The sequence below is a fragment of the Panthera tigris genome, chromosome B4 (assembly GCF_018350195.1).
Source record: "Panthera tigris isolate Pti1 chromosome B4, P.tigris_Pti1_mat1.1, whole genome shotgun sequence".
Classification (NCBI taxonomy): Eukaryota; Metazoa; Chordata; class Mammalia; order Carnivora; family Felidae; genus Panthera; species Panthera tigris.
In genome coordinates this window covers 4,446,164-4,463,302 of record NC_056666.1, presented here as the reverse complement: position 1 = coordinate 4,463,302, position 17,139 = coordinate 4,446,164, and the positions used below count along the sequence as shown (strand labels likewise).

The 17,139-nt window shown below is 49.6% G+C and overlaps 1 protein-coding gene and 2 long non-coding RNA genes across 4 annotated transcripts; 1 reads left to right on the top strand and 2 right to left on the bottom strand.

Annotated features, from left to right (window-relative positions):
• Window positions 1-878: 878 nt before the first annotated feature.
• Window positions 879-8,956, bottom strand: LOC122240202. 2 transcript variants are annotated; one of them, XR_006219575.1, is made up of 3 exons: window positions 8,753-8,956; window positions 1,691-1,926; window positions 879-1,187 (listed from the first exon to the last, which is right to left on the bottom strand). It is a non-coding gene; the product is annotated as an uncharacterized LOC122240202 (long non-coding RNA). The 2 variants fall into 2 exon arrangements; XR_006219574.1 differs by having other exon boundaries at window positions 879-1,926.
• A 3,333-nt stretch (window positions 8,957-12,289) lies between these two features.
• Window positions 12,290-14,279, bottom strand: LOC122240201. Its single transcript, XR_006219573.1, has 2 exons — window positions 14,187-14,279; window positions 12,290-12,923 (listed from the first exon to the last, which is right to left on the bottom strand). It is a non-coding gene; the product is annotated as an uncharacterized LOC122240201 (long non-coding RNA).
• A 91-nt stretch (window positions 14,280-14,370) lies between these two features.
• LOC102962922 (malignant T-cell-amplified sequence 1) lies at window positions 14,371-15,228 on the top strand. Its single transcript, XM_007081167.3, has one exon. It carries the CDS (start codon window positions 14,523-14,525, stop codon window positions 15,066-15,068), a length of 546 nt encoding a protein of 181 aa, XP_007081229.1. The 5' UTR covers window positions 14,371-14,522; the 3' UTR covers window positions 15,069-15,228.
• The last annotated feature ends 1,911 nt before the right edge of the window (window positions 15,229-17,139 follow it).

Sequence of the window (17,139 nt, the reverse complement as noted above, 5' to 3'; positions counted from 1 at the left end):
GTTTAGACGCCTCCTACTTTCTTTCATTGCCTCACTGCTTTGCCTAGGACTTAAGATACTAGATTGAACAGAAATAGCAAGAGTGGGCGACCTTGCCTTGTTCCTGACCTGACCGCGGAGGATGACATTAGACACGAGCTTTTCATAAGAGGCCTTTATTACGTTGATCTTTATGATGGAAGAGGTTGAACCTTGTCACGTGCGATTCCTGCCTCAGCTGGGACAAGCACGGAGCTTCCTCCCACGCTCTATCCACATACACTGCACATTTTTGCGGACGAGCTCTCCTACGTTTGGCTTCGTTTGCTGTGCTCAGACCTGCGCAGCATCCGTATGGGGGCCTCTGGGCTGAACTGACACTTTGTCGTACTCTAGTTGGCATCACTTCCCCACTGCCTCACTCACTGTAGCTGAACAGAAAGTCTGACTATCTGGTGGTGTATGTCCTCCAGCTATGTCCTTCCAGGTTGTTCTGGTTCTTGGCCCTTTGTATTTCTGCATAAATTGTGAAGTTAGCTCATGGGTTTCTGAAAAGAAATACCTGCTGAGGTATTTTATGGGGATTGTATTTGTATCGAATCCACAAATCAAACCGGGAGCACTGACACTTTACCACTGTCCCGGGGAAAAGACACCACAACTTACAAAGGAAGAAACGATAAACTGGGAACGAATTTTTCTAACTCATATCTCAGGCAAGAGCCTACACCCCCTATAAATAGAGATCCTAGAAACTGATAAAAAAAAGAACAGCCACAGGATATAAAAACGGGCAAAATACGTTAAAACACACTTCACAAAAAAGAAATATAAAGAGCCTCAAACACATGATATATACTCAGTCTCGGTCATGACAAAATTATTAAATCCAAAAGAAGCTGTGTACAAACAGGGACTTTTACTCATTGTTGACAAGAATGCACGGTGCCTTTGGATGGAGGCAGTCTGGCCACACGTATCAAAATTATGAATGTAAGTCCCCTTTGGTTCAACAATCCCCGTTCAGGGACTTTATCCCACGGAAACACCTCCACACTTTGACATCTGCACATGGTCCTGCACTGCGGCCTTCTGCATACCAGCAAAAGATTGGAAACAAGCCACTTTCCTTCATCAGAGGTCCGTGAGATAAATGACGACCACCCACCAGATGCAACACAACGCAGGCAGGGCAGGCGAGGAAGAAACTGTGAGGAGTGAAGCTTCTTATCTACTGGTTTGCCGAGATCTCTCCCTGGTCCTAACTGCCCGCAGGGCCAACCCCTCGCTCTTCTGTCCCTCCCACTCTGAGCTGGATTTTTGAGCACCTGGATAGATGGCTTCAATGCCAGGGTCATTGTGGCCACTGGTGGTTAAAGCCCAGGGATCCGAGCCCCGTTTGCACACTTTTGCCCCATTTGCCAGAAGGGGACCCTAGATGGTCTCTCAGAAGACATTACCCAGCTCCCTTGGTGACTCTGGGGTTACCAGAGGGAAGATGGGTCATAGGAAGCTCTTGGTCTCACAGGATCAAGACCAACTTCGTGTAGGAACCTAAGGATGGGATTTCCTCACAAGCCCATTTTGAAGATGGCCACACCGAGGACTTCTGAAGGGAACGCTCACAGGGGCGTTCAGACCAGTAAGCCCACCAGCCCTCCGGCCCCACCCAGATTCGTCTCGAGCTGCTGGACAAGGACGTGTGTACAACCTGCCAATCCCGGCAGCTGCTCCCGGAAGGGCTTGGACTGCTTGTCTGTGACCCACGTGCCCTCGCTGGAGCCCCGCTCCCGCCAGCTCCGTGCAAGCAGGGACGGTGCTTTTCCTGTGCTTTCTTCCCAAGCCTCTAGAATAGTGCCTCGTACACAGTAGGCACTCACACGGGCGTTGAATCTGTGTGATCCTCCCAATTCCCGCAGGCTGCCGTTACTTTCCAGATGTGGAAACCTGAGATGCAAAGTCATCTTGGGTTAGCTGACCGACTCATTCATTCGTTCATTCATTCATTCATGCATTCATTCATGTATCCAGCACCTATGTGCCGCTCCCTTTAACATGCAGGCATCGGGAATATAAATGTGAACCCTAGACACTCTCCCTGCCCTCGAGCTCACAGCTGAACAGGGGGGACTGTATCCACCCCACAGCCAGTGAGGGGGGCTGCAAAGCTACAGCCACGTCCAGCACAAGATCTTGCCCAGCTCTGGAGTCAGAGGCAGCTCTGGCACCAGCCGTGGAGCTCCAGGATCAGAGACCCCTCCGGCTCCCACACACGGACCAGCTCGGGGGTTATAGCCAGCTGCGGCTCTGGAGCCAGACCGAGAGCCGGGGTCAGCTCTCTCACCAATTCTGCTACCGGGGCCGGGGTCAGAGTGTCACGGCGAGAGCCAGCTCCAGCACCAGCCCCGGTCCCGGGTCCCGCGCCAGTCCCCAAGCCAGAGCCAGGCATTGCCAGCGTGGCGCTGACTCCCATGCTGAGCCCACTCCGGCGTCTCCCGGGCATCCGCTCCTGAGCAACAACCGGGGCCACTTCTGGCACTAGAGCTGTCTCGGGATAACAGTGTTTGTTTCTAAGTGTTCTTTCTCTTTTTCCCGTACGTTAAAGTTTATTACATTTTATGTTTTAAAATGCACACACAGTGGAAATTTAACTTTTAATCCTTTTAAATTGTACAATTCAGTGGCGTTAAGTAAATCCAATATGCTGTGCGACCATCACCACTATCTATTTCTAGAATGTTCTCATCACGCTACACAGAAACCCTGTATACGTTACCGCAGACATCGGACTCTGCCGGGCCCCCCAGGCCCGCTTCCAGCTCTGGGGGATTCCAGAAGCTCTTTTCAGGAGCCAGGGACACTTGGCTTTTTCTGTGGGTGCAGGGTGGGAAACACTGGCACCACCAAGGGTCCTGGTGCCCACACCGTTTGCCCCCCTGACCACCACTAATGTCCTTTCCGTTTCTGTGCATTTCCTTCTCCTGGCCTGCAGCCACGGCTGACCCTTCCTCTGTCCCTTCCCCTGTCCATCTCCCACCAACACTGAAGGCCCTGACGATGCCAACCTGCTCTACACCATGAACCCTCCCTGCCGACTGGGCCTCTGTCCTAAAGAATCAGACTTGCACCAAGAGGGCAAATGTCAGGCATGCAGCCAGCTCAACCCTCCCACCCCCTACAGGAAGCAGACAGGACTCAAAATTGCTGAGGGTACCTTCTCACTGGCCCCTAGCGCTGCCTCATTCCCCCAGGGGCTAGTCAAGCAGCTACGTACTTACGGACTGAGCCCCCCAGACAAACCTGCCAGCCCAGGCCACTCCCAGGGCCCAGACACCCCCCCGCCCCAACAAAGCCCGTCTGTGACCAGACACGATGCCTGCCCTTCAACAGGCTGGCCCGGCCTCCCCTGTCCACTCACAGCCCTCCATGTCTTCTGTGCTCTCGGACCCAGAAGACTAGCCGACACCTGCCAAGGAGTGTGACCACGCACGCTGCCTTCCATACACCTCCCCACCCTTGATGAGCGCAGGTCACAGCCACGACTCGCCGCCCAGCCGCGCGCTCGCCTGCTCGTGTAGAGCCCAGGATCAGGGGTGGCCCCCACTCCCAGGCCTCGGACAGGCGCAGGTGTGCCCTCTAAGTCAGCAGCTGGTGGCCCACGTGTTCAGCGTGCACTGGGTCACCTCCTCCAATTCCGGACAGGAGGCCACGGTGAGCATCTTCCTGGCATTACCACTGGCCAGCAAGTGACGTTTCTGCCTCGTCCGCTGCCCCACCAGCTCTTATCCTTCCCGGTCCCCCCTTCCCGGCACCGGTGTTTCCCTCTGCACCCACAGGAAGAGCCAAGCGCCCTCAGCTCCGGAACAGAGCAGCAGGAATCCCCTGGAGCAGGAGGCGGGCCTGGGCTCCCACCCGCACCAGCCCCAAACCCCGAGCCGGCTCTGACCGACACCTACTGCAGAGGTGGGGCGAGCGTAGAACGCACAGCAAGGGTCACTAACGCGCCACATCCAACCCCAGCTCCAGAACGAGAAGCAGATCTGGCACCACCTCTGGGGCCAGCGCAGGAGACCCGGCTGGCAGCCGCTCCAGAAACAGAGCCTCTCCATCCCTAGTCTGCGACTGCATCCTGTGCCTTTCTAACTTGCGCCCCCTTTTGCCATCTACTCCATGGTCACCTGTATGTTCATAAAACATGTTCGCGAACATAAAATTCATGTTAAATAGTTGACATTGAAGACATTTTAACTTGTCCAAGTCAATGCCACTCATTACATTCACTATGTGTCACACCCATCACTGTTGGTTCTGGAACATGTTTATCAGCCCAAACAGAAACACCGTCCCTACTAAGCAGTGGCTCCCCACTCCCCACCCCCGCACACCGCACCCACCCAGGAGTTTTGCACCCGTGTTATCACACAACACGTGGCCTTTCCCGAAGGGTCGCTTTCACTTAGCACGTTGCAAGCTTCGTCCACGTCGTGGCCTCTATCAGTGGCTCATTCTCTTTCGGGCGGAATAATATTGCACCGTTTATCCACTCATCTCACCGCGACCTGGGTTTCCACCTTCCAGACTCAGTGGAGAGTACTGACTGCTACGAATACTCACATACAGGTATTTGTGTAAACACCTGCCTACAATTCTTTTGGTATAGACCTCGGAGTGGAATTGCTGGGTGCTGGCTCAAACGACAATGCTACGCTCCCCTTCCCGAGGAACTGCTCCCAGACTTGTACCTGTCACAGTGCCCCCAGGAACAACTGAAAATTTCTCAGCATCTTCCCCGACAGTTGTGCTTTCCTGTTTTTAAATCATAGCCATTCTGCTGGGCGTGGCATGGCATCTCATTGTGGGTTTTTTTTAAAAATAATTTTATTTATTTTTGAGACAGAGAGAGACAGAGCATGAGCAGGGGAGGGGCAGAGAGAGAGGGAGACACAGGATCCGAAGCAGGCTCCAGGCTCTGAGCCGTCAGCACAGAGCCCGACGCGGGGCTCGAACTCACGGACTGTGAAATCATGACCTGAGCTGAAGTCGGACACTCAACCGACTGAGCCACCCAGGCGCCCCCCCGTTTTTTTTTTTTTTTTTTTTTTTTTAATTTTTTTTTTCAACGTTTTTTATTTATTTTTGGGACAGAAAGAGACAGAGCATGAACGGGGGAGGGTCAGAGAGAGAGGGAGACACAGAATCGGAAACAGGCTCCAGGCTCCGAGCAATCAGCCCAGAGCCTGACGCGGGGCTCGAACTCACGGACCGCGAGATCGTGACCTGGCTGAAGTCGGACGCTTAACCGACTGCGCCACCCAGGCGCCCCCCCCCCCGTTTTTTTTTTCATCTCATTGTGGTTTTAATTGGCGTTTCCCTAACCTCTAAAGATCTGATCGTGTTTTCATATGCTTATCGGTCATTCGTGTATCATCTGTGGCAAAATGTGTATTCAAGTCCTTCACTCGTCTTCCCTGGACCATGTTTTGTTGTTGAAGTGTAAGGATTCTTTGTATGTTCTGGACACATGACCCTTATCATATTTACATACGCAAATATTTTCTCCCAGTCTGGGGTTGTCTTTTCAATCTCGAGGGTCCTTTCATGCAAAAAAAAAAAGTATTTAATTTTGATGATGCCCAATTTATCTGTTTTGTTGTTGTTGCCTTTGCCTTTGCTGTCACATGTAAGATGACACAGCCAGATGGTCATAAAGACTCATCCCCTTGTTTTCTTCTAATAGTGTTATTTTGATTCATTGTGGGTTAATTTTTGTACATGGTGTTGGGTAAAGCTCCAGCTACACTCTCTGACATGTGGATATTTGGTTTCACAGTACCATCTGGTGAAAAGATGGGTTTTTTCTCTCCTTTAATGATCCTAGTACCCATCTTGAAAATCAACTGTCCGTACACGTATGGGTTTATTTCTCGGGTCTCAATTCTCTCTCATTGACCTTGTTGTCGATCTTCTCTGCTAAACTCTGCTCAACATGCTTACTGGTCTAATCATTTTTCCTCCTTTATGACTTTCTACACAGAAGCGCACGGCATTTCTGAATAAAGATGCTTTTACTTTCCTTTTCAGTGTTGGTATCTTTTCTTTCTTTGTCTTGCCTCATTGCTCTGGCCTAACTTCCATTACCATGTTGAAATAAAGTGGTAAAAGCAGGTGGTATCCTTGTCTTGTTCCCAATCTTAGAAAGAAAGCTTTCGGTCTTTCCCACTGAATATGAGGGTACAGTTGAGTTTCTCATAAGCAACTGTTATCACGCGGAGAAAGTCATCTTCTGTTTCTATTTTATTGACCGGTCTTCATACTGAAGCCTTGCACATCGTCACTCGCTCTCTTTATGTCGGTTCAGATTGTGCTCCATCATTCTGTTGATATGGTATGTTATGTTAACTCTCTTCAACGACCCCTGCACTTCCTGAAATAAATGACACTTGATCGCGATGTAAATTTCTTTCACTATAATGCTTAGTTCTGTTTGCGCATCCTACAGTGAGTTAAGCGTTCCTTCTGCTTATATTATTTTTTGTAGGTGTTCGAGAAAGACTGAGGTCACACCTTCTTGAATATTTGGGAGAACGCCCCAGAGAGGTCAGCTGGTTCTCTCCTTTTCTTTTTTGGGAAGGTTCTGCTAACCGATTCCACCTCTTCACCTATTCTAGCCTTATTTAGACTTTCCATTTCTTTCTCAGTCCGTCTGGGTAGTATGTGGGCTTCTACAACGCACTTGTCCATTTCATCTAGCTTAACCAATTAGCAGGCATAGACTGTTTATAGTACTCTTAGAATCCTTTTGTAGAATGTAGAGTCATTAATAACGTCCCACTGTCTCTTCTGACTCCTGCTTTTTGAGTCTTGTCTCTTTTTATTACGCTAGCTAAATATCTGTCACTTGCATAAATCTTTACAAGAAAGAACTTGTCCTTTTTCTCAAATGCTCATCTGTTCTCCATTCCGCTTAGTTCAGCTCTAACCCTTATTATTTTCTTCCTTCTGCTAACTGTAGGGTTACTTTTCTTTTCCTAGTTCAGCAAGGTCATCTTGGAAATGGCCCCTGGCCCGGGCCGGGCACAGAGCTGGCTCCCTAGGGTCTGGGGTGTCAGGTAGGTGATCAGTTACAGACTGCAGCTGACCAGGCCACACGAGCATTTTCTGCCCCGACTGCCGGCCCACGCCACCCTCCCGTCTACTTTGACCCTGAAATTCTGCTGCAGAGAAGACACACATGGAAGAAACCGGCAGTGACCGGCTGACCTGACTGCCCACAGACGGACTACTCACAGCCCTCGTGCCTTCAGCGTCCTCAGATCCAGAGGGTTTGCCAAGGCTGCCGTGGTCAAGGAGCCGGGCCACCACCTGTCAGTGTTCCCTGTGCGCTTCCCCCGGTCTTCCTGGCGGTGTGCTGCCACACCACGCCCAGTACGTGTGACCACTGCAAAGCCAGCCCTCCGTTCACCACAAGGGCCCCAGGGAGGATCCCAGGCCCAGCGGCAGCTCCAAGCCCTGTGACCGTGACAGGTACAGCCACACATCAGAGTGTGGGTTTTGCCACCGTGTTCAGGGAGCACTTACCAGCTCCTCCAGCTCTGAAGTGGACCAAAGCAAGAGGACCTTCATCCTGCAGTCCTCTGAAGGCCAAGGACAGCGTGCCCACCCCCACCTCCCCATGCCAGTGCTCCCTAATCTGCACCCACAAAAAAGAGCCAAGGACCCCAGTTCCTGGAACCCCCCAAAGCTGCCTGCTAGTGTGGGTGACTGAAGAGTCTGGGGTTTCCCGGGTCGTGGGAGTCGGTCTCCGCACGTCCCCAACGAGTCGGCGGGAGCCGCGCCCTCCCGGCTGCAGGCACGGCCCCTCACTCTTCTCCAGTCCGCAGGAGGACCGCGTGCCTCCATCCTCGTCACCCTGACGACAGCAGCGACAGTGCAGGAGCACCTTGGCCATCTGGGTGGCACAGTGCTGCCTTGGCCCCAGACTTCGTGGGGACGGACCTATCCTGAATGGCTCCTTTGACAGGGAGCCAGCTCTGGCCCCGGCAGGCGGCGGACCTGGTCCCGCAGGAGGCAGACAACTGCCCGGCCCTCACTGTGCACGTGAGGACACGGAAGCAGTTCTCCTCAGCCCTGGCTGCTTCCTAGGGATCCATGCTTTGGCGTGCTCGAGAACGTGCCCACTAGGCTCCCTCCAACGCCAGGATGCCGTGGCTCTGATAAGGTGGCCAGGATTGTGTCACCTGCCTGCCCAAACCTGCAGTGTCCCTGACTCTGTCGGGCATTCAGAGCCCTGGGATCTGGCCCCATGTGTACCCCTAACACCGTGCTCCAGCCTCCCTGGAGCCCTCCTTACCCACGAGGTCCTTGCTCCCACGGAACCCCCTGCCTGCACTACCCCTCTCCAGGACCCCCATTCACGAGAGACTCATGGCCAAGGCTGGGCTCAGAGGCCACCTCCTCAAGCTCCCGTGCACGGGGCAGGCAAGCTTATGCGGTGACTCCTTAGAGCCTCAGTTCTGCGGGGCTTGGTCCCTCGAGTGACCTTGAGCGCTGGTACCACTGCTCATCTAAAACGGGGTGAAGGCACTGAGTGCCCAGGAAGGGCTCCCTAATAACAGTGACTACCCCCAATACTGGCCCTCTGTCACTGTGGGCCCCTCCTGGCTCCCCCCATCCCCTCTTATGGCAGGGGGGATGGGCTGGACCTGTGTCCCCTGGGCCTGCTGGGAACACAAAGAAAAGAAGGTAGAGGAAGAGGGGGAAGGGGTAGACTCACCTCCCTGCCGGGACTCAGCTTTTCCTGACCCGGCCACGGAACAAGCTGACCTTGGGGCGGACTCTGGGGGCCGGCACAGCAGGGAAGGCAGTATTCCACGACGCCCGTGACCCCGGGTCTCCGGCCTGCCTGGCTGGAGCGGGGTGGCCTGGGGGTCGTGGGGTCTCACGGCGGCAGCCAGCAGGGACGCGCGGTAGCCGTCGGGCCGGCAGCCGTTGGTGCTCCTGATGCGCGTGCGTGCGGCCAGGCGGGCTCTTGTGCACGCGCTGTCTGCGGGCAGGGGGCTGGGCCGCCCGGCGGGGTCCGCTCCAGTCTGCAGGCGGGAAGGCCTGTGCATCCCACAGTGCACCCCACCAAACCCGCCGAGGCGCTGGGAGCCCAGGCCGCACCTACGGGGGGGCTTGGGAGGGGGACGCAGGTCTGTGTCCAGCGCTCAGGAGCCAACCGGGAAACTGAGGCCAGGAGAGGCAGGGACTGGCCCGGGGCACACTAAGTGGACAGAGTTTAGAGAAGCAGGGGAGGGGTGGGGGGTGGGGTTCAGGCCACCCAGGCCAGGGCTCAACCCTCTTGCGGGGTTTTGTTTGGAAACAGAAGCCCCTAAGACTGGGGGGACCTCTGCACACCCCCCCCCCCATGTGGGGCCCTTTCCTCTGCGCATCCCCAGGGGGGCCTGCCTTCTGCCTATTTTGTGTGCCTGGTCCGTACAGGGCACTGCTGGAGTAGACGAGAAACAGCATTACCTGGGGTGGGGGGTGGGGAGTGCGGGGGTGGGGGGGGGTGGGGGGTGGGAAGGGGGCAGTGAGTTGACTGATGTAATTAAAAACATTTTGGATGTTGTGAGATTATTTTTACAACACACGGTAACTTTTTAATCTTCAAACATCGTTCATAAATGGAAGCAATGTGGAGATATTTTTTATTTTTTAAAATTTATTAAGAAAATGTTTTTAATGTTTATTTATTTTTGAGAGAGAGAGAGAGAGAGAGAGACAGAGCGGGAGAAGGGGAGGGGCAGAGTGAGAGGGGGACACAGACTCCCAAGCAGGCTCCAGGCACACAGCCTTGACCTGTGAGATCATGACCCGGGTAGAAGTCAGAGGCTAACGGACTGAGCCACCCAGGCGCCCCGAAAGAGGGATTTTTACATTGAAGCATCGTTAACATACAGCGTGATACTAGTTTCAGGGGTGACATGACTCAACGGTCCTGCACATCCCTCAGTGTTCACCATGATGAAGCACAGTCATTATCTGTCACCAAACGTTCTCACAATGTTACCATGTATTTTATGACTGGAAGTTTGTATTTCTTTAAGAAGAGCCAATAACATGGGGTTAACATGTACTTTTTAACAGACAGCATTTCAGAAATAATCGCTTTACTGTTATTTACAGATAAATATAGAGAAAAAAATTCACAAATTGTAAATCAAGTAGAGGACTATTTAGAATGTGCTCCGCCCGAGCTTGGGAATGTTTGGTGACTTTGTGGAGATGGATTTATTTATTTCGGAAACAGACGTGTATGGTAAAAGTTCCCTATTAGTTGAGAATATTCCCCCCAACACGCACGGTTCCAATCTTGGAGACCCGCCTGGGGGCTTCAGTTTGGTTCTCCTGCCCTCTAGTGGCCATTTGTCAAAATGCAGACAAAGCTGTAGGGAGGTGAAAGGTTTGCAACTATTAGGACAACCCCGGTGGGTGGTGAATTGTGCTCCAAATTTTGAAGATGCGAGGAACCTGAGATATTTCCTCGTTCACTCTCCTCACTTTAATTGTGCAACATCACCACTGTGTCTCCATCACCAAGTCCCTTGAGATTCCTGATACAAAACTCAATTCTGGCATCTCTTGACTATTTGACTTAGCACCTTTATCCAAAGCTACAGAAATTTCCCATAAAAATTTTTATGTATTCACTATAATCTTAGACCTTATAAGTACCACACAAAGGCTGTTTTGCAAATAAACAAAGGAAACACTTGTAAATGTACTTGCTCTGTTTCTCACTATAAGTCATTTGTATACTGTATTTTTTTTTTTTATTCCTCGTCACTACACCACACCTTGTGAAGTATACACTGTATTTTTTCAGATTCCATGGGAATAAAATGACACTCACGGAGGCTAACAGAACTTAGTAAATAGTACATCCTGGGCCTGAGAGTCTGACTTCAGGGTCTGCGCCATAACTTTCCTCCTTTTTTAAAAATGTTTTTTAAGTTTACTCACTTGTTTAGAGAGAGAGAGAGTGCGAGCAGGGTAGTGGCAGAGAGAGGGAGAGAGAGAATCCCAAGCAGGCTCTGCACTTTCAGAGCTGAGCCCAATGCAGGCTCGAACTCATGAACCGTGAGATCATGACCTGAGCCAAAATCAAGCATCAGATGCTTAACTGACTGAGCCCCTCAGGTGCCCCTCTTCCTTCTTAAAAAAAAAAATCCAGTTAATTAGTTTTTAGTTGATTTTAAATTATTTACGAGAATGAACTGGTAATGTGTTTCAATGTTTTAACCTGCTCACTTGGGAAAGCAACATCTATGTGTCGTATTTTTTCCTACACCGATGTAAGTCAGTCTCAAAGACCTAGACTCCTCTACAAAGTTTAAGACCAGGCTCCGTGATTTTTGAGAAGCGTAGATTTTAGAAAGACTTAGGATAGAGGTTTTTCATTTTTTAACTTTAACTTCTTTAATTTTTTTTTAAGAATTTAAGGTGAAAGCAGTGTTTAGCATCCTTTTCATGGTAGATGAACCAAAGCTAGTTGGCCAAGATCAAGTGCACCCTGGGAAAGAGTTACAGTGTACAGATTGAATGTGATTTCAGATAAGAATGATTATTAACGTGGCTTAGTCGGCTGAGCATCGGACTTTGGCTCAGGTCATGATCTCACAGCTTGTGGGTTGGAGCCCCACATCCGGCTCTGTGCTGACAGCTCAGAGCCTGGAGCCTGCTTCGGAGTCTCTGTCTCCCTCTCTCTCTGTGCCTCCCCTGCTCATGCTCTGTCTCAAAAATAAATAAAACCTTAAAAAAAAAAAGAATGATTATTAACTTCAAAAAGCTTTTCGTTGCTATGGAACTTCAGAGTAAACTTTCTTAGAGTCCCTTTTCAAAAATAACTCCATTAAAAAAAATCCCTTGGACATTCCTCAGACAGACAGTTTCAGGTCAAACAATTTCTGATTAAGCTACTAGTCATCTAAAGACAGGTCACCCAGCCACTAATGACTGTTCCTCCCTTGAATTTCTACATCTGGTTCATGCTGCTCATACAGCCACTGAACAACCCAACCCGTGAAACCCAAAGGAAAAGAATTATCCTGTCAGGTTAAGCACACAAAACCCATACATGACAGACAAGGTTAGCTGCTCATAGACTAACAGGGCCGTGTCTAGAAACGTGTGACTCTTCTCGGGATCAAAGTCAGTGGAGTGAAATCTCAGGGAGGCATATCAGAGACCTGGCCATAAATGGGAAAGCTCAAGTCTGGCCAGTTATACTTTATCCTGGGTGAAGAGAGTATTACAATAGTCATGTAACTGTTTTCATGTGAATTTAATAGTTATCTACATGAAATACTTAAAACCCAATCATTCCAAGTTCGAATTCAAGCAATTCTCACCCGATCCCTACGAGATGGGTATTCTTGTTAACCACACTTTTGTAATGAGTAAACTGAGGCACATACACATTCAGTCACTTTCAGGATTTCAATCTAGTAAGTGATGGAGCAGGATTCATTCCTGGCTTCTAAGGCCAGGACATGCCAACACCCTGCTATCCTGCCTCACGTGACGGTCTTAGTTGTGCTGGCTGATCTTATGTGTCAACCTGACAGGTCCACAGGGTGCCCGTATATTTGGCCAAACATTGTTCTGAGCGTTTCTATAAGGGCGTGTCTCCAGAAGATTAACATTTTAGTTCACGAAGCAGATTACCCTCCCTGATGAGGACAAGCCTCATCCAAAGCCGGAACAGAACAAAAGGCTGACTCTCCCTTGAGTAAGAAGGGGTTCCTCTTGCCTGATTGCCTCCGAGCTGGGCCATCGGTCTTCTCCTGCCTTTGGACTTGGACTCAGACTGAATTACAACAATGGCTCTCCCGGGTGTCCAGGTTGCTGCTCATTGAGGATGTCAGGACTTCTCAGCCTCCATAAGTGTGTGAGCCAATTTCCTACAATAGATACATATGTCCTGTTTATATACTATTATTTATTATGTAGTAATATATATTATATATTAGTTATACCTAGATGTGTATACATATTTCCACATATTTATATATATAAATATATAATTTATAATATGATTTACCTATCTATATTGTTTCTCTGGAGAACCCAGACTAACAGATTTTTGTTCTGAGAATGGGTAGATATATATATGCGTGTGTGTGTGTGTGTGTGTGTGTGTGTTTATATACATATATATATGTATATATTATTTATACATTAAATTATATATTTATTTCTAATTTTTATAGTTATTAATATATATTATATATCAATATATATTATGTATAAATATTTATACATTAAATTATATAAATATTAAATATATAAATATTAAGCTAATATTTATATATTAAATATATATATATATATTTACTTATAACCCTGATGTGCTGTAAGCTTCCCAAGAATGGGGAAATACGTGCTATTTTCCCACTGTATACCCAGCACCTGTTATAATTCCTGCTGCAGGATAGGCTTCCCAAATTAAGCATGTGTTCACTGGAGAGAAGTGCTAGGTCAAAGAATACAGACATAAAATACACAATTCCTGCCTTCAGGGGCCTCACACTTCTTAGGATGACAAAATGCACATGGATAAAATCTAATTAGCTGGCTGGCTTCCATATTAATCCTAAATGGGTATAGACCAGATAATGGTTTCAAAATATACGAATCCCAAGTTGATAGAACTGAAAAGGGAAACACATCCGCACTCGTAGCTGGAGATCTCAATACGCTGCTCGGCAATTTACAGAGTAAGTGGGCAGAAAATCGGTAAGGCTCAAGACGTGAACAACCCTACCCACGTGCGGGACACAGCACTGCACCCAAACAAAGCAGGATGCACATGGTTTACAGGAGCACGTGTGACATCGGCCAGGAGACACCATATTCTGACTAAAAATGAGCGTGGACATCTCGGAATGGAATGAAATCCTACAGGATGTGTATTCCTCCCGGCCGGAAGCCTCTCCTCTCAAGTTCAGGTGCAGAGGACTCAGGGAGGAGGCTGCATTCAGGGCTTTGCAAGGACAGTGTCAGAGGGCGGGGGGGAGAAGGGAGGGTGTGAGCGAGGGGAACCGGGAGTAACGACGGGGACTCGGCTCGTCGCGGTGACTCCGCGGGGCCGGACGGCCGGGCCACTCCGGCCTGCTTTCCCGGGCCGTGGCCGGGGTCACTGGAGGGACGACAATTGCGCTTACCGACAGTAAAAGTAAAAACTACCGGCCCCCCGCGCTCCTCTCTTCCGGCCACGGGAACGCCCGCTGCCCCTCCTCTGCCGCCAGCCCCGCCCCTTCACGCACCCGCCCGGCAGACGAATCTGCGGCCGCAGAACCGCCGGCGCGGGCGCGCCGCCTCCCGAGGGGCGGAAGTCGATCGCACGCAGAGCCGTAAAGCGCGCTCCCTTCCGGTTAACGACAGCCGCCGCTACCTTCCCAGCCGGCCTTCCTCCGGTGAGCGCCTGTGCGGGACCCTCGGAATTGCCGTGTTTTCCCAGCTCGGGGCTGTTCGTGTCGCCGCCCCCTGCGCCTAGGATCATGTTCAAGAAATTTGACGAGAAAGAAAATGTGTCGAACTGCATCCAGTTGAAAACCTCCGTTATTAAGGGCATTAAGAACCAGTTGATAGAGCAATTTCCAGGTATTGAACCATGGCTTAATCAGATCTTGCCTAAGAAAGATCCGGTCAAAATAGTGCGATGCCACGAACACATAGAGATCCTTACGGTAAACGGAGAGTTACTGTTCTTTAGACAAAGAGAAGGCCCTTTTTATCCGACCCTGAGGCTACTGCACAAATACCCTTTCATCCTGCCGCACCAGCAGGTCGATAAAGGAGCCATCAAGTTTGTACTCAGTGGAGCCAATATCATGTGTCCAGGCTTAACCTCTCCGGGAGCTAAGCTCTACCCGGCCGCGGTAGATACGGTTGTGGCAATCATGGCCGAGGGGAAGCAGCATGCGCTGTGTGTCGGGGTCATGAAGATGTCCGCAGAGGATATTGAGAAAGTCAACAAAGGCATCGGCATCGAGAACATCCATTACCTAAACGACGGGCTGTGGCACATGAAGACCTACAAATGAGCTGATCGGAAGGAGCGCGCTCGGACTGGCTACGGACGTTGTGCTGTGTCTGTGTCTGCGTGTGACGGCACGAAGATGGTGCCTCTGTGGTTCTAAGTTCAACAGATGGTTATGCTACGGGAAACAGAAACTAAACGGAAGTAAAGATTTGGAACGAGTACATCTGCCTGTGTGCGTGTCTTTGTGAGTGAGTGTGTAGGAGTGGGTGTCTGTGTGTGTCTGCAGAGGGGCGGTTGGTTTCGATTTGCTGCCTTACCTGCCCAAGCGGGTGTGGGTCCAAACACAGGTGGAATATCTGTGGTAGAAAAATAGATTTCAAAGTGAAGAGACCCAAAGTGGTGAGGGAAGAGGTTGGAGAAAGAAAAGGACTGGAGAGGGGCCTCCGCAACTGTCAGCAGTAGCATTTAAAGGATAAGCAGAGGGGCGCCTGGGTGGCGGAGCGGGTTAAGCGACTTCGGCTCAGGTTATGATCTGCAGTTGGTGGGTTCAAGTCCTGCATCCGGCTCTGTGCTGACAGCTCAGAGCCTGGAGCCCGCTTCGGATTCTGAGTCTCCCTCTCTGCTCCTCCTCTGCTCAAGCCCGCGTGCTCTCTCTCTCAAAAATAAATAATAATAATAATAATAATAATAATAATAAAGGATAAGCAGACACTCCAGTAAATAAGTGTACGGCAGGTGTTAGTGAGCGTCTGCCCAACAAGCATCACTCCCTCCCTCCTTGTGGCAGAACTCTGTCCATCCCGTTTCCACATGAAAATCCTGATTAGTCCAGGCTCATCACAGCGGTCTATTTCCCAATGAGACTGGGTCATTTATGGGTGGGCATGGGACCAAAGGCCAAATAGGATCTAACTATTTAGAAATCCTTAGGAAAATGGGGATCTTTTCTCCCACGGTTTTGATTCATTATATAGGTGGTGGATGTGACCTGTGTTAGGAGGGGCTGCTTAAAGATTTCTGGAAAAGGTTTTCAGGCTCTCAAAGAAAGATGCATGGGGAGAAACAGTCTCCCTGCTTTGGGTGGATGTAGGCATGTGTGGTTTTGTTCTTGTCACGCACATGCATGCGCGCACACACACACACACAACCTTGATAAGCATGAAGTCTGATCACGCAAAAACTGAACAGGAAGCAGCGGTGCCTTTGATGATTTATGAGCTGATGATGAACCATGGAGACTCCATATTTTGGGGCCCCCTATTAAGGGATGTGGCAGTTATGTGAGATAACACATTTTCCTTATAAACTATTTCGTTTTGAGTTGAGTTTTCTAAAATTTAAAGCCAATATATCTCAATTTTTCTAGAATGGCATCACAGACCCCCAACTGAAAAATTGCCAATAAAATCGGTCAGCTGGAGGCTCATTGGTGATGTCCCTGTGATCGGTTTCAGGATAACTCCTACGAATTGCAGTAGATTTGGGGTGAATGGAAAGTGAAAAGGTAAAATGTGGAAATTTAGACTCCATGTTATTCCTTACGGAATTTCGGTTGTGAGTGAAAAGATACGGGATAAAAGCTACAAGAAAATTATAGTCAAGATACTGTGTTTTGGAGTTCAATTATTTTGCTGTTATTTTTATTGTTTTTGTTGCAGATTGTTAATGGGATAGTTAATATGTTTATATGTTGGGAAAGATTCGCTAAAGGTGGAAATGCTTGATGGGGATCTAATCAGTGCAATAGAAAAGCAGGAAGGAATGGCTTCAGATGGAGACAAGGATGTTCTCAAATCTGTGCGTTTGGATTATCTCTTCACTACAGGGTTGTCCTGTAACAACCGTTAAACTCTCCTCATTAGACCATTATTTTTTCTCGAAATATTAGGGCTTTTGCCTCTTAATTCTCTACCCCAATCAACACCACCGACTCTGGCCATTGGTGGACACCCGTGGAGGACCTGTAAACTCATGGTAATATTCTGGAGCATCGGTGACTGACGAACACTGAGGGAGGCACTCAAGGTAAGCAGCCCACAGTTCTCTTACCGTATCCCCACCAACTGTCTCCACCAAAAGTTGAAAGAGGGCCCCTGGATCTATTCTAAGCCTTCTTTCAGTTTTCATTCATG

What these genes read in the sequence shown, in the direction of transcription:
- LOC102962922 (XM_007081167.3), top strand. Translation starts at nt 14,523, where the DNA reads ATGTTCAAGAAATTTGACGAGAAAGAAAATGTGTCGAACTGCATCCAG.